Source organism: Platalea leucorodia, assembly GCF_965183815.1.
Source record: "Platalea leucorodia genome assembly, chromosome: 8".
Taxonomy (NCBI): domain Eukaryota; kingdom Metazoa; phylum Chordata; class Aves; order Pelecaniformes; family Threskiornithidae; genus Platalea; species Platalea leucorodia.
Genome location: NC_138830.1, coordinates 1,721,701 through 1,741,352, shown reverse-complemented (window position 1 = coordinate 1,741,352; position 19,652 = coordinate 1,721,701). Strand labels below are relative to the sequence as shown.

At 46.3% G+C, this 19,652-nt stretch overlaps 2 protein-coding genes across 10 annotated transcripts in view; one reads left to right on the top strand and one right to left on the bottom strand.

Moving 5' to 3' along the window:
* Positions 1 to 7,871, top strand: part of MFN1 (mitofusin 1) — a 34,188-nt gene extending 26,317 nt beyond the window's left edge. For 6 of the 8 annotated variants that reach the window (XM_082320326.1, XM_082320329.1, XM_082320327.1 and 3 more), the window contains 2 exons: positions 797 to 931; positions 1,781 to 7,871. In XM_082320326.1, the coding sequence (XP_082176452.1) occupies positions 797 to 931; positions 1,781 to 1,850 (205 nt within the window). In that variant the 3' untranslated portion in view covers positions 1,851 to 7,871. The remainder of the gene's footprint in view (positions 1 to 796; positions 932 to 1,780) is intronic. The other 2 variants (XM_082320325.1, XM_082320324.1) reach the window with 2 other exon arrangements.
* Positions 7,872 to 8,021: 150 nt separating this feature from the next.
* The window catches only part of GNB4 (G protein subunit beta 4), a 28,736-nt gene continuing 17,105 nt past the window's right edge, over positions 8,022 to 19,652 (bottom strand). The window contains exons 2-10 of one of the 2 annotated variants that reach the window (XM_082320337.1): positions 19,133 to 19,232; positions 14,688 to 14,726; positions 13,875 to 13,981; positions 12,824 to 12,887; positions 11,838 to 12,000; positions 11,574 to 11,640; positions 11,242 to 11,443; positions 9,788 to 10,004; positions 8,022 to 8,507 (exon numbers count right to left, since the gene is read on the bottom strand). In XM_082320337.1, coding sequence (XP_082176463.1) covers positions 8,401 to 8,507; positions 9,788 to 10,004; positions 11,242 to 11,443; positions 11,574 to 11,640; positions 11,838 to 12,000; positions 12,824 to 12,887; positions 13,875 to 13,981; positions 14,688 to 14,726; positions 19,133 to 19,189 — 1,023 coding nt within the window. In that variant the 5' untranslated portion in view covers positions 19,190 to 19,232 and the 3' untranslated portion in view covers positions 8,022 to 8,400. Of the gene's footprint in view, positions 8,508 to 9,787; positions 10,005 to 11,241; positions 11,444 to 11,573; positions 11,641 to 11,837; positions 12,001 to 12,823; positions 12,888 to 13,874; positions 13,982 to 14,687; positions 14,727 to 14,887; positions 15,429 to 19,132; positions 19,233 to 19,652 lie in introns of those variants that run through there. The other variant, XM_082320338.1, reaches the window with a different exon arrangement.

Below are 19,652 nucleotides of genomic sequence, written 5' to 3'. Positions count from 1 at the left end.
CGTGATTGTCTCCCTCCACCTCTCCTGCTGAAACAGCTTGTTTTGATGAAATTGTTATTTCAGAAAATTAGGCCTGCTAAATGAGACCTCTAACCACCAGGGCCCAGAACACCTCTCCTGTGTAGCCCAGGGAATGCTTTACTAACCCAAAGTTCAGCTTCAGCAGAGGACAGAGAATCGTCCCCGTGTCCAGCAGCCGTGTGTCTGTGTGAGGACATGGAAGAGCTGGACTCAAACCAGTGCTCCAGCGAGGTGAAGTAGGGAGGAGAGGAGAGGGCTCCCCTCCTGTGGGAGAGCCTGGTTGCTGGCCCGGGGTGGTGACTGGTCCCGTTCTCTCGGTGTGAGGAGGAGCCTTGGTTGGGTTGGGAGCCGGTGGCTGAGGCGGCGGAGGGTCGGGTGCCTCAGCCAGCCTGGGGCACTCCTCACCCTGCCAGTCCCTGCGAGGAACGGGGCGCTGCCTGGGGCGGCACCTTACCCCCCGAGTCCCCAGCTCAGACTTGTACCTGTTGATGCTCAGCGAAGAAGTGCCAGACATGATGTTGGCCTAGACTGAGGTGTGTTTTGTATGTCTAAGGTTTCTTTTCTTAATTTAAAAAAACCCAAAACATAATTCTCCTGCTTTCTGCTGTTCTGTAATCCCTTAACAGCTGGAGACTTTGATTGCTGTGTCCTACTGCGTGCTGCAGGGCCGTGTGATTTATATTTATTTATTTATTTACTTATTTTTCTTCTTAAATTTGTTTTTTGGTAGCACAGACTTCTGTAAACCATAATTACAAATTTGTTTTCCCCGTAGGGAAATGGCCACTACCTTTGCTCGGCTCTGTCAGCAGGTGGATATTACCGAGAAAAACCTGGAAAAAGAAATCGCTAGGCTTTCCAAAGAGATCGATCAGCTGGAGAACATACAGAGCAACTCCAAGCAGCTAAGGTGAGTCTGGGTGGGCCTGGCCACAGGCGAATCCAGCGCGGTCGGTGCTTGCTGGAGCCTCCGCCTTGCCGTGCGGTAGGCACGGGCGCAGCGCGGCATGCAGCAGTACCTATTTTCTTTACTTGTAACTGAACGGCTCTGGTTCAGTTAAATAAATGTATGCTTCTACCTGGGAGAGTGAGCAAAGCTCCAAAAATATTCTTTCTTAGATCGTCTTTCCCTCTGTCTCTCTTTATCGTATGGGAGAGATGGCTTTCTCAAGAATATTCATCTTGTGTAGGCAGAAGGGTGGCACCTTCCCAGAGAGCCCCCCGGAGAACGGGAGAGCAGCTGCTGCCCCGAGTCGCTCCGTGCAGTGCTGGGTGTCGTTCAGCACCAGGAGCGGCTGCTTCCAGGAGAGAAGCTTCCCGCCCTCGGGGGCTCAGGGACTTGGGCGCAGCCCCAGCCTTAGTCGGAGGCTCTTTCCCCCTGCTGCAAGCCTGCCCTGGCTCGGGGCTGCTCAAGGCCACCGTCGGGTGACCCCCGGGGCAGGGTGCGCTGCGCGGGGGGCTGCGGGGAGCCCTCCTGCCGCCTGCAGAACCTCTCCCGAGCTAACGCTGAGGGGAAAGGCCGGGACCCGGGAAGTCCCGGGGGGACGCGGCGCAGCCGCGGGGGGACAGGGGAGGTGGGGCCGCCTGCTGCCGCCTCGGGGCCCGCACCCGCAGGGTCCGGGGCTCTGAGCAGAGCCCGTGTTCAGGTTTTCTCGGTGCCGGGGGTTTCAGGAATGGAAATGAAACGCCGACGTTGGTTCTGCCTTCTGCGTGATGGGACTGCATTGAAGTAAAGCCCTTGCTTTTGTTTGTTTTGCAGAAATAAAGCCATTCACCTTGAGAATGAACTAGATCGCTTTACCAAACACTTTCTTCAAAAGAGTAAATAAACCATCGTTGCTAACTTTCCTGGTGAGCCTTTGTAGGACAAAGTAGAAATTTTACAGATGACACTTCTCCTCTGTGGAGTCACATGAAATGATTTATATTTTAACTGTTACTTTGATTACACTTGCTAACTATTGTAAAACTTGGTTTTGACTCTGATGGTGACCCAGACGGAAGAGCTGTGGTACTCTGTCACGTTTCTTGTGCAGATTTTGGAGTTAAAAACTATCTTTGAACACTAAATTTCTTTGGGCACTTGACAATAAAAACCCAAACCTTACTGGTTTTCATTAGCGCTCAGCAGGGGCAAGTCTCGCCTCCTGGCATCCAGGAGGTTACGCGGGGCGAGAGCGCTGCTCAGGGCCGAGGTCAGTTGCTGAGGAACGAGCCAGGGCTGCAGGATGCTGCTTTTGCACGGGTGCGTGGTTTTGTTTAGTGAAGGGAAGTACGGACTCTGGCAGGGGAGAGGACTCTGTTTTGAAAGCCAGGGGTTGGGCAGCAGCTCCTCTTCCTCAAATGGAAGCGGAAGATGAGAGTAGGCTGCAGCGCATTCCCTGACGGAAGGCAGTAGCTTCTGCTTTCCCCGCTGGCTCCCGCGTTTAGCCGTGATGGCACTGATTAGTGAAAATAAACCTGTTTCAACAAGCTCGCCAGCTTTCTTGCAGTTGGTGAAGTGGCGAAATGGTCGTTTGCCCGCGAGACCGCTGCCAGCGCCCGCGTTGAGGCGAGCTGCCGGCCCCCAGGCAAGGGGCGCTGGCCGAGCAGGGGGCTGGGGCTGGCTGCTCCCCGAGCACCCCGGGCCCTGCGCAGGCTCGCTGGGACGCAGCAGTGCACCTGTGCTCACCTCCAGCAGTGCAAAGCCTCTTTTTTAAAGAAAAAAAAACCCAACAGGTTTTGCTGTTGCCATCTGCACTCATTCAACACCTACTTTTTTCTAACTAGACTTTTAAAAAGTAACTTATTTTAAAAGAGAAAGCCTTTTCAGAGTATTTATATATTTTTATGGAAGTGTTAACATGACTAAATGAAATAGCTTTCAAACTAAGCCGTAGGGATTTGCCGTTTCCCAGTCAATAAGGGCTATCTGAAAAGGAGACAGATTTAAACTCTAATGCTGGAGGCGGGTAATTATTTGAGGACAAAGAACGCCGTTTTCACCACGGTGGCTTTCGGTGTCTGTCCCTGCTAGCGCGCAGGAGGGGGCTCGAGGGTTTTGAGGGAAACGGTGACGCACAGACCGCCTGCCAGCCCAGCCTTCTTGCATGTCAGCTTACAGCTGGGTGTCGCCGCTCCCCTGGAGCACTTTATGGATATTGTATCAAGCTAAAACTTTGCATGCACGTGTTCTACAGTTATTTATTAAAAAAAAATACGACTCCTTTGCTCTAGTAAGTTATTTGGCAGCGGTACCGAAGGTGAGAGCCTGCACCGGAGCTCCCTCGGTGGAGCGCGTGTCCAGCGCAGGACCTGACCCCGGAGACTGAACTGAAAAAGCTGCTCCGCGCACGGTTTGGGGTGGGAGAAGAAAATCACGGCAGGACTTGTTCCCGAGGCAGTTTGCCGCTCAAGGCGCGCACCCGGCCCTTCGGCTCCCGCGGCAAGGTAACCCGCAGGCGGGGCGGAGCGGTGGCCATGCCGCCGCGCTCGCTCGCGCCGCGCCAATGACACCCTCACCAGTGACAGGGGCTGGTTAAAAGCACTTGTTTATTGGTTACAATATCAACTCATGGCAACATCTTTCACTGAGCCACTGTACAAATACAAAGAAAAAGATCCATCGTGGGAAAAAAAAAAAAAAGCTATAAACAGAGTTCATAGCACGTGATTTTTTTTTTCACAGGGAAGTCTTTTTACAACAGCACTGGTAAAGAACAAATGGCACAAGTCCCTGGTTTTTTTAATAGCTTAAATAAAAGCTTTAAGACTGTTTCTGAATACATACACAATCCAAAGGCAGTGCAGAATCACTTCATAATTGGTAACATTACCGAAATTTTCCAAAGTAGTCAGCAACAAGTTAAAAAAAACAAAAAAGACCCAAAGAAACCTGGCTGATGAGAGGCGCTGGGAACGAAAGGCAAATGAGAACCAAGCGTGGTTAGAAGCACTTTGTTTTGGACTCCTTTGGATGTCATATGTACTACAAGTGTTCAGATGCTTTTATTTTAAAAAAAAGGAGAAAAACACAAATAGAGCACCATTGTGTAAGTAAAACAAAGGCTTGAAATATCTACGACTATTCCACCGAAGTCCATATTAGTTAAAACCTAAACATACTGTGTGGTATAAGAATGTCAGGCACATGTAATCTGTTATCAGTTATATCAATTAGTAACACTGTTCACACATTTACCATAACGACACTGCATTAACATTCTGCATGTATTTTACATAACCAGCAACTGGATAAGAAGGCTCGTGGTGCCCCTGAAGGGGAGGACGTCGGTTCCCCTGCATGCATGCCGATTACACAGTGCACCATCAATCCATGCTTAATTACTTGTACAGGAAACGCTATCTCAAAAATCAGTCATTCTGCTACACAACCACTGATACCAACTAGTGGAATTAGCCAAGAACTCTCACCAACACCTTAAAGCACAGCACTAAACCTAGTGGAGGTGACAGTGTCCCCAGAGAGGCGAGACCAAGCACTCCTGGAATGTGTTCGCCATGTTTCCGTTCCACCTGGAAGCCACGTGCGGGTCGCTGTGGGACAAGCGGTTACAGGGACTGAATGAAAGAGTTAACTACTTCCAACCCGTGCGTTACCGGGAGCAGCCGCGACGGCGCCGCAGCTTCGCCAGGCCAAGGCCAGGCCCTCGCCTTCGGCGGGGGAAAGCCGATTTCGTCCAGGTTCCACGTCAAACGGCGAATGGTGGTGGCACGGCAGCGGCTGCCGGCTCTGCCAGGTACCGCGATTCAGCGAGGCGGAGGGGAGCGCCCGTGGGAAGGAAAAAGGTCTGGAGGCAGCTGGCAGCAGGCCCGCGGCACCGGAGTCGGCGCGTACACAGCAGCACGATGTCACCGGAGTCGGCGCGTACGCGGCAGCAGGACGTCACCGGAGTCGGCGCGTACGCGGCAGCGCGCCGCCACGCAGCAGCCGTTCCCGCCTTCCGGAGCCTCAGCCCATCGCTCTGCCAGTGAGCGGCCGCCCGAGGCTGCGGGGGCAGCGGGACGCTCGCCTGGCTGCTGTTCTCTATTGCAAAGTTACATCAACAGTAGGAAATGCCGACAAAAAAACTGTACCTGAATAAAATAAATCTTGTTGCACAAAGCCCACGGTTCCTCTTTCCCAGCTGTAACCGACCGTCTAGAAGAGAGGCTGGGGAAGAGTTCCCCTGCCGCCCTTCTGGCACGACGGTCCTCGTCACGGCATTTCTGTCATTGCACAAGTTATTTGAAATTCAGATAATGATGTCGTGGCAACACTTTTTTAAAGACGGGCTAAGCGGCACCCACCAGTGCTGCGCGGTCGCTGCCACGGTGCCCAGTCAGCCATCGCCCAAGCCGCGTACGTGAGCCTACCCCACCTGCAGGCACCTGCCCCTGGCTTCGAGAGGCAAAGCTGGGAATAAAAACCTCTTAAGGGTCATTTCGTTACCGCCCTCCCATCAGGAGGCCTTGGAGCTTTTACCGTTCAAACCGCATCCACGTTGGCACGGGCATCAGTGAGCGGTTAGGATAGGCGGTAAAAAAGGAAATGCCACAGCCCCTGCAAGTTCGTTATTTGGCCTTGTACAGTAACGATGTGTTACGTTAAATCTGTAGGCTTTGAGAAAAAAAAAAATCTAAACTAGATCCAGGACAGCGGTTAAGCGGCAAACGGCACCGTGGCAGGCCCTATGGCAAGCCGCCTACGCGCCCCCGTAAGCCACCGCTTGCCCAGCTGCGCTCGGGCTTCTTCCAGGCTTCCGACCCCGCGGAGCCGCAGCGCCACAGACCCTGGGGAGCCCGGGCTGGCAGGTGCCTGCACCCTGCTTTTGGCAACCTCATTAGCAAGCCGTCGGCATTCCTTGTCATTTATTTTAAAAGCAGCTGAATCCAACAGACAGTTGCCCATCAAACAGTGACAGTGAAATTCTCTGCAGTAACAGCGCTGTGAGAGCCGTTGCCGCGGTTACAGTCCACCCCAACGCTTAAGAAAAGTTATATACATTTGTAAAATCGGTTTTGGAGTTTCGCAAGTAGAAACTAGTTTCAACACCAGAATGTAAAAATGGCACCTGTCTTCGCAAAGGCCTTGACTAGGAAATTGGTTCAAAACGCACTTCTATGGAAAAAAAATTTCTAGAAAAAGAATATTTTCTTAAAATTCCTTAGTAACAAATTTCCAGAATGATTCACCCAAGGCAGCTGTGAGTTAAAAACAAAAATAACCAAGTGCCCCACTAAAAAAATAAACCAAGTCTGCAGGATCCCAAAGAGCTGCTCACTCACTCAAGAGTCACAAGAATTCCGTAACGGTTCCGTTAACGCAGACGGACCACAAAGCAAAACGCCGAGGAACTCCCGTGACATGCGATAGCGTGATTTTGGTCCTACACCTCAGGCTGCTGTTGGTAAAGGAATACTTCTCCAGCACAAGATGCACCTTTTTCTTTCTTTAAAAGTGAATTTACTGTGATTGACTGGTACATTTATTGGCACCTTCGCCATTACAGACATGGCAAGTTTACAGGCACGGTCTGGAAGTACTGAAATTTAGGATTACAAACGTCGGAAACTTGACAAGTAATAGTCATCTCGGCCACAGCTCTGGGTTGGGGTATGACAAGATACCGGGCACTTACGCTCACTACCCGACCCAGAGAATCCCAGACTCCCCACAGCTTCAGACGAGGGCAGATCAACATCATCGTCCACCCTGGAGATTTAAGATTCACGTTATCTTTAAAATAAGTCACTTAAGCCAATAGATTTAATTCCCCTTTCCAGAAAGGCCGCAGACGGTCCGATTCCCAAGAGAACACCCACTGCGGGCACAGGCCAGCTGCCAGGCACCAGAAAGTTAAGCGCTCTTCCCAGGGAGTTTCACGCGGGCATGGGTCACTTGGCTTCCCTCTGTCTACACTCAGCGGTACCTGAGCAGAACCCATCCTTTACGGGTGGCTGACAGCAAAATCAGAATAAAATCGGGAGCAGGAGAGGCAATGGCTATTTACAGCGTCAGAGCTGCAGCACAGGTAGCATCTACGGGAGCCGGCAGGGTACAGACCCGGGCGGCGGCGGGGGAACGGGCACGTCGGTCAGCCTGCGAGGGTGCGCAGGGCCGCCCGGGGAAGGTAAGCACGGTTATTTGGTTCCTTGCGAGTTACACAATTCCTTTCATAGTTCACGCCGCACGGAACTGACGCCGAGCGCTTGCGGCTGCGGTAGGCTTCGGCAGCCCCCTCGCTGGGGGACGGTGCGCCGTTAACTGCGCCTGGGGATCTTCTCGAGGAATCTAAGCAAAGCCCTCGGTTTATTGTGGCAACGGAGCGAGCTTTGCAAACACCCTGCGCGCTGCGCATCACGCCAAATCGCTCCGTTCGTGCCAATCGGCTGGAGTTTGTGACGGGCCGAGCCACCTCCTTTACTTCGAGCTGAATCGCCAAGAGGAAAAGCGCTCGGCCGCTTAGCGACAGCGAGGCAGGTCGCATGGCTTCCGCGCCCAAGGGCCGCGGGGACAGCTGCTGCGAAAAGCTGCAGGAAGGAAGCTAATACTTCTGGAATCGTTTGGGGTTTTTTTTTTTGTTGTTTCTTTTTGGTTTTTTTTTAATTTAATCTTATTTTAATTTTTTATTATTTTTGCTGCTGTTGCAAGTCTGCCTGGCGTTAACTCCTTGGTGTTTGGAGGCCGTGACTGCCAATGGATGAACCAGGAACCACTGGCTTGAAGGAAGAACCCCCACAATTAAAAATAGGCAAGCAGGGCAAGAAGTGAGTGAATAAGGCGGTAGGTATTAACTGGGAGTCTCCAGGGCCTTTAAGAAAAAATTCAAATGCCTTCCATTATAAAAACACATACATACCATTGGTTTCACTTTATCTACAGTAAATTCACAAAAACATTTAAAACAGCAATCTAGTTCATCCACTACAAAACTCAGAAGTGACATCTTGGGTTAAAAGCAAAGCTATAAATGTAGTTCCTTAAAAAATGCAAACGTATTTCTTTACATACAGACAAATGTTACATGATTGGCTGCTATAATGTGTATATTCTGTTATGTACAAAAAAAAGTACAGGATTAGCAGACTGAGCACAAGCAAAAACCCTTCAAGGACAATCTAACCAAACCACCAAAAACAAAAAGACTGGCTCTTAGTTTGTCGGTCACCATGATTATGTGTGCTGGCCCCTTTTAAAAAGTCAGTGATTTCTTCCCCCCTCCCCTATTTCTTCACTTGATTTTTTTTTCTAGTTTACAGAAAGCCATTTTGTGTAATAATCAGTGAATAGAAAAACTTCACCTGCAAATACAAGGTAGAAATGTTATTTCACAGCTATAGGCTGCAGCATTGATCTCTCCAGATCTCAAATGGAGAATGTACATGTTTGGCTCCCAGTTAATTCCAGATTCTGAGAAAACTGTCCCAAGACCCTGTAGCTACAGCCATGCCGTCATCAGTAACACCTAAACAGCTGACACGGTTGTCATGGCCAGCCAGGACACCTGGAAAAGAAGAAGCGAGGGAAGTTAATATTCGCAGGCCGTCGGGGACTCCAGCCATTACTCCGCTCGCCCAGCGACGCCTTCAAATTTGCTAAAAACGATGTAATGCAAACTCTAATTACCCTTTGTGTCTCGACCCTGAAGAGCTACGCACACCACGACAGCCGTATCAAGAAACTCAACAACGAGGTTTTTAACACTACGTACACACAATATGGCCTCCATTTTTCTCTCTGCCCTTACAACTTCTCCTTCCTTCTGCCCCGAAGATCCCCTCACCCCCAATCAGGCCCTATACTGGATTTCCCATTTTCAGCAATGCTGTCCACAATTGGGGCCATCAAGAACTCCCAAAATCATACGTGATGTCTTCCGACAACGCCCCGGACACAGAACCACCTTGAGCTTCCCATGTCTGCAGACCCTCAGGATTAAAAGTCCCCCAGGTATTGTGTCAGCCTATCAGGGAAGCAGCACTGCACCCTGCCGCTTCCCGCTTTGTTTCTGCTTTCCTTCCACCCATTCTTGCACTTGTCTGCTCGCCCGAGGTACCGCATCCCGGTCTATCCGAACTCGGCCTGCCCGTGTCCCTTACGGAAAAGGATGTCTTCTCGGCCCGAACGGCAGGACGGAGGTTCAGAACTGAACCAGGCCCCGCCGTTTACATTACTGTACCAAGTGAGAAAGACGCAGCTACGCCGCAGACCTGCTGTCCACCCTGACAGACGTGACTACTTCAAGGACTGAAGTGTCCGCTTCCCCTCTCTCCCAACAGCAGGGAATTGCGGTCCCCCACAGAGAAAGGCTGCCGTAACTTACTGCTATCTGCCTTACCCCCTCTGATGGGTGCAAAAGTCAACGCAAAATGCATCATTTTGCGTTACTTAATTTTATACACTTCAGTGAAATAAATTTTCTGTAGACGTAATGTAATTTTGGAGGCTGCTCCTTAGCCTCAACAGCTGGTATCTTCCAGCACACAGATGTGTAATGGCCAATACCCAAGAACAGGAGTATTTCAGTGACTGGAGCACGAACTCCACACATCATATAGATGTGAAACCGTAATGCAATGTAACGACTGGAAGATAAAACCAAATGCAATAAAAGGGAAGGATGCCATTCCGAAAGGAAACAGCGTTAAAAGGAAGCAAGCAGATTCCCTAACATCAGCAACAGCATCGGCTACGAACTGGCTCCGCGTTTTGCCTCGATTTTGAATACCCACCTTCCGCTCAGGAAATGGAAAACTTCAGCTCATGGCAGCTCCGGGTACTCACCTGCTCTCTCCCCTTTCAGAGTATCCCACACGTTGCAGTTGAAGTCATCATAACCTGCTAGCAAGAGGCGACCGCTTTTGGAGAAGGCTACAGAAGTGATCCCGCAGATGATGTTGTCGTGCGAATACATCATTAATTCCTGATCTGCGCGTAGGTCAAAGAGCCGGCAAGTGGCATCATCAGATCCAGTGGCAAACGCATGTCCATTAGGGAAAAACTGGAAGTTTTAATTGAGAGACAGGAGTCTGACACCAGAAAAATACATTGTTCATGCATTATTTCAAAAATATCACAGGACCATTTTGCCAGGGTGGCCAGATAAAGGCAGAATGATTTCTTTCAAAAAAAAAAAAAAAATCTGCATGTTAAAAAAACGCAGATACCCAGCTACGCAACAAAACACTTCTAGAACAGTACTGGTAAGACCTGAACGACTGGACCGTTGCCCAGACAGTTCCCGCACGCGGTGTAACAGAGGGGATGCAGCGACTCCTGCAGAAGGAAGGCACGTGCAGCTCGGCGCAGCCTGGCCGGGGGCCGGACCGCCCCGGGCGCGGCGGCACGCAGCGCTCCGTCCCGCGCTGGCCGGCCAGCGTGGCTCAGCCGCCACAAGACTGCGAGCAAGCAATTCCATTTCCAAAAAAATCTACTCCAGAGCAGAGTCGTTCTTACAACAGCCGTATCGATTGAAACGGGAATGAAGAGAGCCCAGCGTATCTCAGGATTCAGGTCTAAGTATAGGAACTGCGTTTTTCTACTGGTCATGCTTTTGGTATTTTCTCAGCCTTAATAATTTTTCACGTTTATCAAAAACAGATGCAGCTTAGACTTAGGTTTCATTCCCTATTTATCAGAGCTTGTATCTTGCAGATCAGAACATAGTGTTACTATGACAGAGAGGAAATATAATCCAGTTTATAAATATGACAAAATTATTCCAGGGATGAATATTCAACATAAGTACTGATTTTAACTTTGCCTTCCAGAATATTTTGCTGAAAGCTCTTTTCAACAGAAAATACCAAGTACACGTTTGTTCAACAAAAAAAAAACTTTAAGATGAGGATGCTTTGCTGTTTTGCTCCCTCTCAGTATATCGCATTTATCTACCATTTTCAGTTTTTAACACACCATCACACTGCCATGGTTTCCCTCCTCCATTCTTTGCTTCTTAAAAAAAAAGTTAAGGTCCCAGTTACTGGACAAAAACATAGCTGAAACTATTCCAAGAATGCTTCAATGTATCACAAATAACGGTAATAATAATTCAGTTATAAACTAGATCATAAGTTATTAGACAACCTTCTTCATTACATACAATTTCACAGTCTCTACCCTAATAAAGTCATTGATTTTAAATCAAGGTAACCCAGCAGAGTGTCAGCAGAATCCATGCAACTACAGCTTTTATCCTCCCCCTTTCATCCCACGTGGGAACACAAGCGGTCACTTACACAAACTGCATTAATATCCGACACGTGCCCTGTGAACGACTGCCTGCACATTCCATCTCGGATATCCCAAAGCTTCGAGGAGGCATCGCAGGCACCCGAAACGAAAGTCCTCATGTCTGGACTTAGAGAGAGACTCATCACATCGCCAGTGTGCCCAGTGAAGGTGGTGGTCTGCTGACCGGTTTCGATATCCCACAAAGCACTGCAGATAAAGTGATGATGTTAACACAATGCATGTGGTTATTTGAGAGTTTATGTTTTAAATACAAATTAAGGTGTGAGGGGGAAGGGAAAAAAAGAGAAAAAAAGGCCAACAGAGCTCCACAACTCACCAAGTGGTGTCTCCTGAGCTAGTGACAATTTGGTTGTCATCTAGAAAGCGACAACAGGACAAGTATCCTAAAACCAAAACAGGGATGTTAGTTTCAGACCCAGGAGTAATAACTGAAGTTTAAAATCCAAGAGCAGCGATCAAGGTTCTCCCACAGCTAGTCTGTACCCAACAAAAGTATTTCACAGCTCCCAACACCCCTCAAAGCGAGACTGTTCCATTTGGTGCAACACAAACCCAAAGCTGAAGCACGAACATGGCTGACCTGTATGCCCGGGCAACTCCCGGCTGACTCTCACGTTGCCCTCTCTGGTTTTTAAGTTGTATATGGAACAGATGTTGTCCAGTCCACCGCAGGCCACGTAGTTTCCAGACGGCGCGTACGCGCAAGTCATCACCCAGGAGGATCTCAAAGGAATGGCGTGCATCTTCAGAAAGACAGAGCTCGTGAACGCTACGTCGCTTGTTAGCTTTCGTTTCTCACCGAGGTCATTCGTGTCAGTTAATGAATTATAGCAGATGAAACACACCAAGTAGACGGCGTATCACGTGCGTCAGTATTTTGGTTTTACAACATATGACGACCCATTTCATATTTATCCATCCATCCATACTAGGATGAAAAATACCAGCAGTCTCCGGGGTAGATATACAGAACTTCAGTACAACATTATTTAATAGCAAAGCTATTCTAAACTCAAACGTTTACAACATTTGCTTGTTATACTTAGATTTCTTTGTCCAATTCTTCCACATCTCTGAGCTATAGGTTATAAAATGGGATGGCTGTACCCATGGCGACCGGACCGTCTACAGCAGCCGATCACCACTCCACACTCCACCTACGCTTTTCTCATTTAACAGCTTTTTTTTTTTTTTCCCCTCCTCCTTTCTCTGCCCTCAAAAGCAAAGCGCTCTTGTAAATTCTGACGTTGTGTGTTTCTACAGTTTAAAACCAAATTAGTTTCAGAAGCAACACCACACAGGCAGAGAGCAATAGCTACAAGCTACTGCACTAGCAAATCAGAGTGAAAACATTACATAGTACCTAGAACTATTGCTGCTGAGACACAACCTACAACGTATCGCCAGCAGTCAGCTAGTCACGTAAGGAAAAAAAAAAGATGTCCGAATTAGGAAGAGACTGCTTCTTTTCATTTTTGCCTTGCAATCATAGAAAAAACAGACACGAGCCCCCTCAAACACACAAATTATGCATGAATTATTGACATGGATTATAAATAACTCTACCTTATTTGTTGTATAACTATCCCAAATAATTAATTTTCCATCTTGAGAAGCACTGACTAGTAGCCTAAATATAAACACAAAATAAAATGTGTTAATATAAAAGAAACAAACAAAAAAATCTCAAAATAGACATCCATCATGCACGATTACCAAGTGAGTCAGAACTTTCATCATTTATTACCCTCTGCTTTTTTTTTTTTTTTTGGGGGGGTGGAGAGGGGGGTGGGAGGGGTGCATTTGTTGGGAAAAAATCTGCAAAGCTCTATGTGTTACCTGAGCGAAGAACCACGTGCCCGCAGGACCTCGCGATTAACAACGGACAAAACCAAACGACTTACTGAAAACACATTTTATGAACTCTCTCCACAGCTGCTTTTATTTTTCATATTCTAATATTTTAACTACACAGCTACACAAAAATAAACAAGAAATTTAGGGGAAAATAAGTATTATTTTGAGAGCAGATTCTAGATGTATTTCTTTCTGGACTACATGACAGAGTGGGCCATGAGGCACTGTTCACATCTGACCACCAGTTGCTCTAAAGGCAGCATACCAAAACTGCTTCCGAGAAGCAAAGCAACTTTCCCTGCTATGTACAAAAGGATCTTTTTTTCAGTGAAATAAAATTTGTTTGTAAAGTTTTTTAAATCTCTGTTATCACAGAAGTTACGTAATTACTCAACATCTTGGAAAATACAATATCCATCATTCCCAAAACATGGCTTACCACATACCCTCCTCTGCTTAAATAAACTCAAAGAACTTAGTTAAAACTAAAAGAAGGCAAGGCAAAATGTCTGTGGTAAGAACAAGCGAAGGACCTCTCCTTTCCATCGAGGCTCCTCTACTACCACGACGCAATCCTCGCTGGTTTTAAGAAGGCAAGCTGTAACTAAAGACAAGAAACCCACCCCAGCCACGGTCTGCGATCCCCCTGCAAGGGCACCAACACCAGACCATACGGCTCCCAAAACCCGACGCTGATTCTGAAGTCGACAATCTGATTTCTAACCCTCAACCTGCAGGTTTCAGGATCACTTGTACAAACCTTGAGTCAGATCCCCAGTGCATAGCATAGATTTTGGCTAAGTGACCTCTAAGCGTACGCCTTGTTCGCATTTGAATTCGACCCACTGAGTCCAGGCTTGTTGTGATCTAAAAATACATAAAACAAACGCCTGAGACACGAAGAACTATTTTTAATATACAAGATAACTAAAAACATTTGAACTTTGATAGAAAATAATCTATCCTGGCATGCAGCATTAAAAAAAAAAGGATACTACTGTACAACCAGGATTAGGTCCGTGCAACGCTGAGAAAACAGATTGTACAGAAGATATACACTAACACACTTCACAGCGGCTATACCTGAAACTTCAGGAAGTTTTTTTAAAATACTACTATGCAATACTGAGGCTATTTCAGATTATCAAATCTGAAAAGTTTTCAGTTAAAACCAATGGAAGAAAATCCTCCAGTATTTACTGCACTGTTACTTTTTAAAGCATGGCAGAACTTTAAATGCAAAATACTTTTGTTTCCAAAATGCAGCTAAAAGACATTTATTTACATCTTTCTAAATATACTAAACACAATAAACACAGTCTATTTAAGAGGTAAACCGGACACAGGACCCATTAAGATGGCTGGGTTCTTCTGCTGTTGCTTATTTGTTTGGGTTTTTTTGGTGGGGTGGTTTTGTTTTAAGTAACTGTATAAACACACAGTACATTTCCAAAGGCTTCTTTCAATTTATCCTTTCAGTTACTAAACAGGAACAGGTTACAGTCATAAATTGTAGGGATTTTTATTTTTTTATATATCAAGTAACAGCCTATACGCAGAATCAAGAACATACCTGAGCAAGGGTTGTGTCACTACATGCTTTCCTTGCATCCTGAAACAAAAGAATGGAACAATTTCAGTCTAAAAAGGCAACACTGAGCACCACCCCAGAGCAAGCGTCTAAAAGGAAAAATAACTCTTAAGCCAGACTTCACCACGCTCAAGAAGCCACAAGCCAACAAGGTAACGCCAATGTGCCTTCTGCCACCCTACCGTGTTTCATGGCGCAAGGAAGCCGAAGCACTGGCCCACAGGCTGCGGGGCGGTGGAGGGAGAGGGCTTCAGAAGGGCCAGGCCCCAGCGACCTCGGAGCCTCCCCTTCCACACAATACGCGACTCAAAGGCGCCTGGAGGCACCCTGACGCCCCAGCGCCGTGGATGTGCTCGCTCGGGGCGTGCCGAGCACCCAGGGAAGAACTGGCCCACCCGAGAAAGCCACCACGCGCTATAGGTGATCAGCAAGCTTCGTGCTGCTCGAGGCTCCTGCGTTAGCCCCCTTGCCATCGCAGGTGTGGCGATGCTAGTTGTAAGAGGCTGGATAAAAATTAATTAATTAGGTTCTGGAGAGGACAGACAGCAGGCCTACCGAAGCTTAAGCTGCTGATGCCCTTCACAGAAAATAAAGGAAAAAAAATAGTCAACGAACACCTTCATTCATTTCATCGAATGGACGGTGCTCAGGTCTCCGTACAGATACTCTGCCTTTTTTTTTTTTTTTCATTATTTCAGACCCTATGGGCATACGACTTACTGTCTGCATGTTATTCAAACCTAGACAACAGACTTGACTTTGGTTTGTATAATCAGAGTAACAGACTGGACACAGGTGAGCGCCACCGAGCCTCCTTTGCAACACTCCAGTTCTGCAAAACCTGGTTTCAGTTACCACTGGGACTGCGCTGCGCCCCTGCAGCTCAGCCTCCCGTCTTCGAAAGACAGAAACAGGCATGCAGTCAGCAACCACTCCTGAGAAGCATGGTTTAAAATAATCGGCTTAAAATTTGACAGGAACTCTATATAGCACAAGTCACAGATAAAACCATCAACAGCAGCATTGAAAGACCAGCCACAAGACCCTCTCGAACTCCCTGCAGTTTCTCCAAATACCTTCCAACTTCTGCAACCAACGAAGCAGGCGTCCCACAAACGGCGGATGGCCCCCTTCGCCCCTCATTTGTGCGTCCCCCCGCCCCAAGAAAGCATTCAATCTGTACACTAACTGCAATGTCCTCTTCGCGAGAGCGAGCGGAAACATTTACTCACGCATTTTGGAACTGCATCAACACGTTCAGACCAGGATCTTACAATTTTTCAGGCTCTTGCTTGAGAGTTACTCGACGTTGCAACTTTTAACATTTTTTTTTTTAGCGCATGTTTATTTTGACCACCCTTTATAGCTTTCCTCCCAGAAAGCAAGCCTGAGAGTGGATTAAGTCATCTCAACTTATTTTTAAAATGTCTGAACTGTAGAAATATTTATAAAATGTTGACGTCTGGAATCAGGAGGGGTTTAAAATACCAGAGCAACAAATCCCCCAGCACTCAGGACTTATTTCATCCACAGGAAGAAACACACGGGATTTTAAACAACTTTAATGTTTAGTTTAGCTGAAATACTCGAAGATGTTCAACATAAAGTGAATTCTGAATGCAGTCTGAACGAAACAAAGCAATTTTTCTTAAAGAAAGAGCTATTAGCAACACCTATACTCGAGGCTAACACTTGCCATACGCTTGGCAAAGTTGCAGGAAAAGCAAAGTTTCAACAGGCTATTTTAATTCTCATGTTGTAACCGTCATTTCTACATATGCACCATCTTAACGGAATCATTAGTGCCATAACATAAAAAAGCTCCTCTATATAATTGTAAATTTTTCTCAGTTCCTGCAGTAGACAATGCAGAATTTCTGAGAAAAATCTATCCGCTCCATCAATGTGTAACCCCCACAATTTCCTAGCACGCACACTTAAGATTTCTTCTTTTTTTCCCAAACTATATGTTATTTTTGAAAATATAACGTCTTATTTGTTCAAAATGTCATTCAATTTCAAATGACACTGTGCCAAGTATGTAACGCTTCCAAAAAATCGTATCCTGAATTTCAATTCTCAAAGCGAGGACACGCATCGCACGGGAACCTTATTACAGACAGAATGAGGAATCAACTTTAACCATAAAGCCATCCTGCTGTCTTCGTTGTTCACTGATGTTTCCTGCACTAAAAATTCATGCAGTCTCATTTTATCCCTCCAGCACAGTCCACCTGTGTACAGAACAGAGCTACAGCTATAGGAACTGCACGGGGAGGCACAGGTACTCCCATCACCTCGAGACTGTTAAAAAACCAACCCTTAAACATTTCTGAAACGTTGCAGACTACGAGAAGTCTATTGGGAAACTGACAGCTATGCATCACAATTTATTCTACTTCAGGTGCTACGTACAATCGTATCTGGGACTCGCTCACAAGCACAAAGCTGATTTTTCGTGATTATATTGTTAGAGAAAATATCAGGCAAAACCCAAGAGGCGTAAACAACTGAGACAGCAAACTGCTAGCTATACAGGAAACATCAGATGCTATTGGTGACCTCACCTCTTTTTAGGAGTGCATCAAAAAATTCCTGACAATTACCAGCCCACCAGACATTCCAGACACTTAAAAAAATCCTTGGTTTTTTTTTAGATCCTATAGCTATCCTCTTACCCATCCCAAACAAAACACCTATTTAGACAGAAAACTGTGCAATGATTTAATAAGATAAAGTCACCTATACAGATATGAAACTGAATTATTTGGTCAGAAAGTCTCTTGAATATTAAGTCATCAGGAGCATTTTTAATTGCATATTAATATGAAGTTAAATTTAAGCGTAAGGTATCCAACCCTGCACTCGGATCCAACGAGGAAAACACTAATTGCCAACGCTGAGCCAAAAGGCCCCAGTGGCAATAGCTGTGGTTACTCAGCTGCATCCGTATAGATCCAGTCACCAGTTTGGGTGATGAGAGTTACAAGGGAAACGTTAAATCGACCTAAAGCCACAAAATGGAGTCCTCATACAAAGCGCCAATCAGATTTTTATGCTCCAAAATTAAAAAAGCCAACATTCCTGCAACACAGCCTAGCTCTCTTACTCGCCTGCTATCTCCTCCTTCACGCAACACAGTTTTGCATAAAACCAGACTGATTGATTACTGAGACTGAATTAAGACTAACTGGCTCACCCCAACATGATGTAATGAGAAAGTCTTTACACATCAGGCAGAGGAAGAACTGAAAAATTATGTGCACCTTTTATTTGTGCGATGCTGTAATGCAGCTTAACTTTAAGAAAAAGTATTTTAAACTAAAACTTAGTTGCATTCCTCCACAGAGCTGCTAGGAGGGGTACCCAGTGCCACAACACTGACTGATCCCCGCCTTGTGTTTCATTAGTGTATTAAGGGAAAACGACAGGACACCCAGCTCTCCTTGGGTTATACCGAACAGGCAGCCACCAAAGCAACGTTTGCCCGCAGCACAACTACTAACACCTGAAGTGTGGTTACTGCATGGCTGATGCTAATAAGCAGCCTAATGTCTCCTGCACCAAGCAGCAGACCACCACAAAACAACTGCTGCTAGCAGATGCCATGCTAAAAAAGTCAGCGTGCATGCAACGTATTCTAAGAAACCTGTAGTCTCAACCGACAAGAATGTTTGCAAATAAGGCATTCCCACATAAATCAGATTTATGAATGCTTCATGTTTAGGAAAAAGAAATTTTGATAAACAGACTTTGAAGATCCTTATTACACTTTGTACTTTACTGAAAGCTGCATCACTGAAATATACAGGCATGTCGCAACAGATTCCTGGCAAACTGACTTCGGGCATGACAGCTCATACTTGGTTTACCTTCAGTGAGTAATTTCAACAAAAAATTAGCACATATGGGGGGATCCGCATTTTCAAGAAAATAAATTCAGCAGGAAGCAGAGAAATAGGGCTTGTAGAAATGACATCCACCCCTGCAAGGCTGTCTGTCACACTCCGTGCTTTCACCTGCATACTTATCAAGAGTGGCAGCACAGGGGTCACTTTTAGCCCAGAAACAAGCTTTTCTAATACCCTTAACCCCAACTTGTCGCACCTAGGTTCTAGAAGTTTGCTGCTCCCTTTTTTTTTTTTTCTCTCCTTAAAATCCAAAATAAAAAATTTGCAGAGACACATACACCCCTAGTAAAAAAACACAGCAAACTTCAATAGGAAATAAATCATTTTGTTCAAGAAATATTATGAATGCATTTCATTATACCAATGGCTTACTTCTCTGATTTTTAAACAAATATGCTGAATATATTGTAAGCTCTGTACAACTTAAACAGGAGCAAGTAATAGATGCGATCTTTACACTTTATTCCTTTAAAGGAGGAACTTTATCATGGAAAATAAGCAATCAGCAATGCTCACTCTGATTTGATTTCGCAGCTGCTCTGCCTCCTGCCGTAACTGTTCCAGCTCACTCATCTTCTTCAGTCTCTATTTCTCACGCTCCACTGGTGAAGAAAACCTGCCAATAAGAGGGAAGAAAAATAAGTTTCAGTATCACTTTCTCCTTTTTAAAGAACAAAAAAATCCCACAATCCTAATACATTTATTCTGCCTTTAGAAAGGCTTCCAAATAGATATTCCCTTTAGTACATTGTCTAATAAATTTGGCAAGACCAAAGTTATTTCCATTCCTGAATTATCATGAAAAGCAGAATTAAGTGAAGTATATTTTGAATACAGAAGCAGCTGTCAACAGAACCCCCCACTGCACTTTAAAAACCTGTTACTGAATGCATCTGGAGCACCCCTCTTCCCACCCGCCCAGAAACCTCTGTCCCTCTTCGCCCCAAGATGGCAACAGAGCACAAAGACCGCAGTGGTCGCCCTGAACATCCACCTCTGAGCTCCACAGTGCTGCGAACAAGCACCTTCGCACATC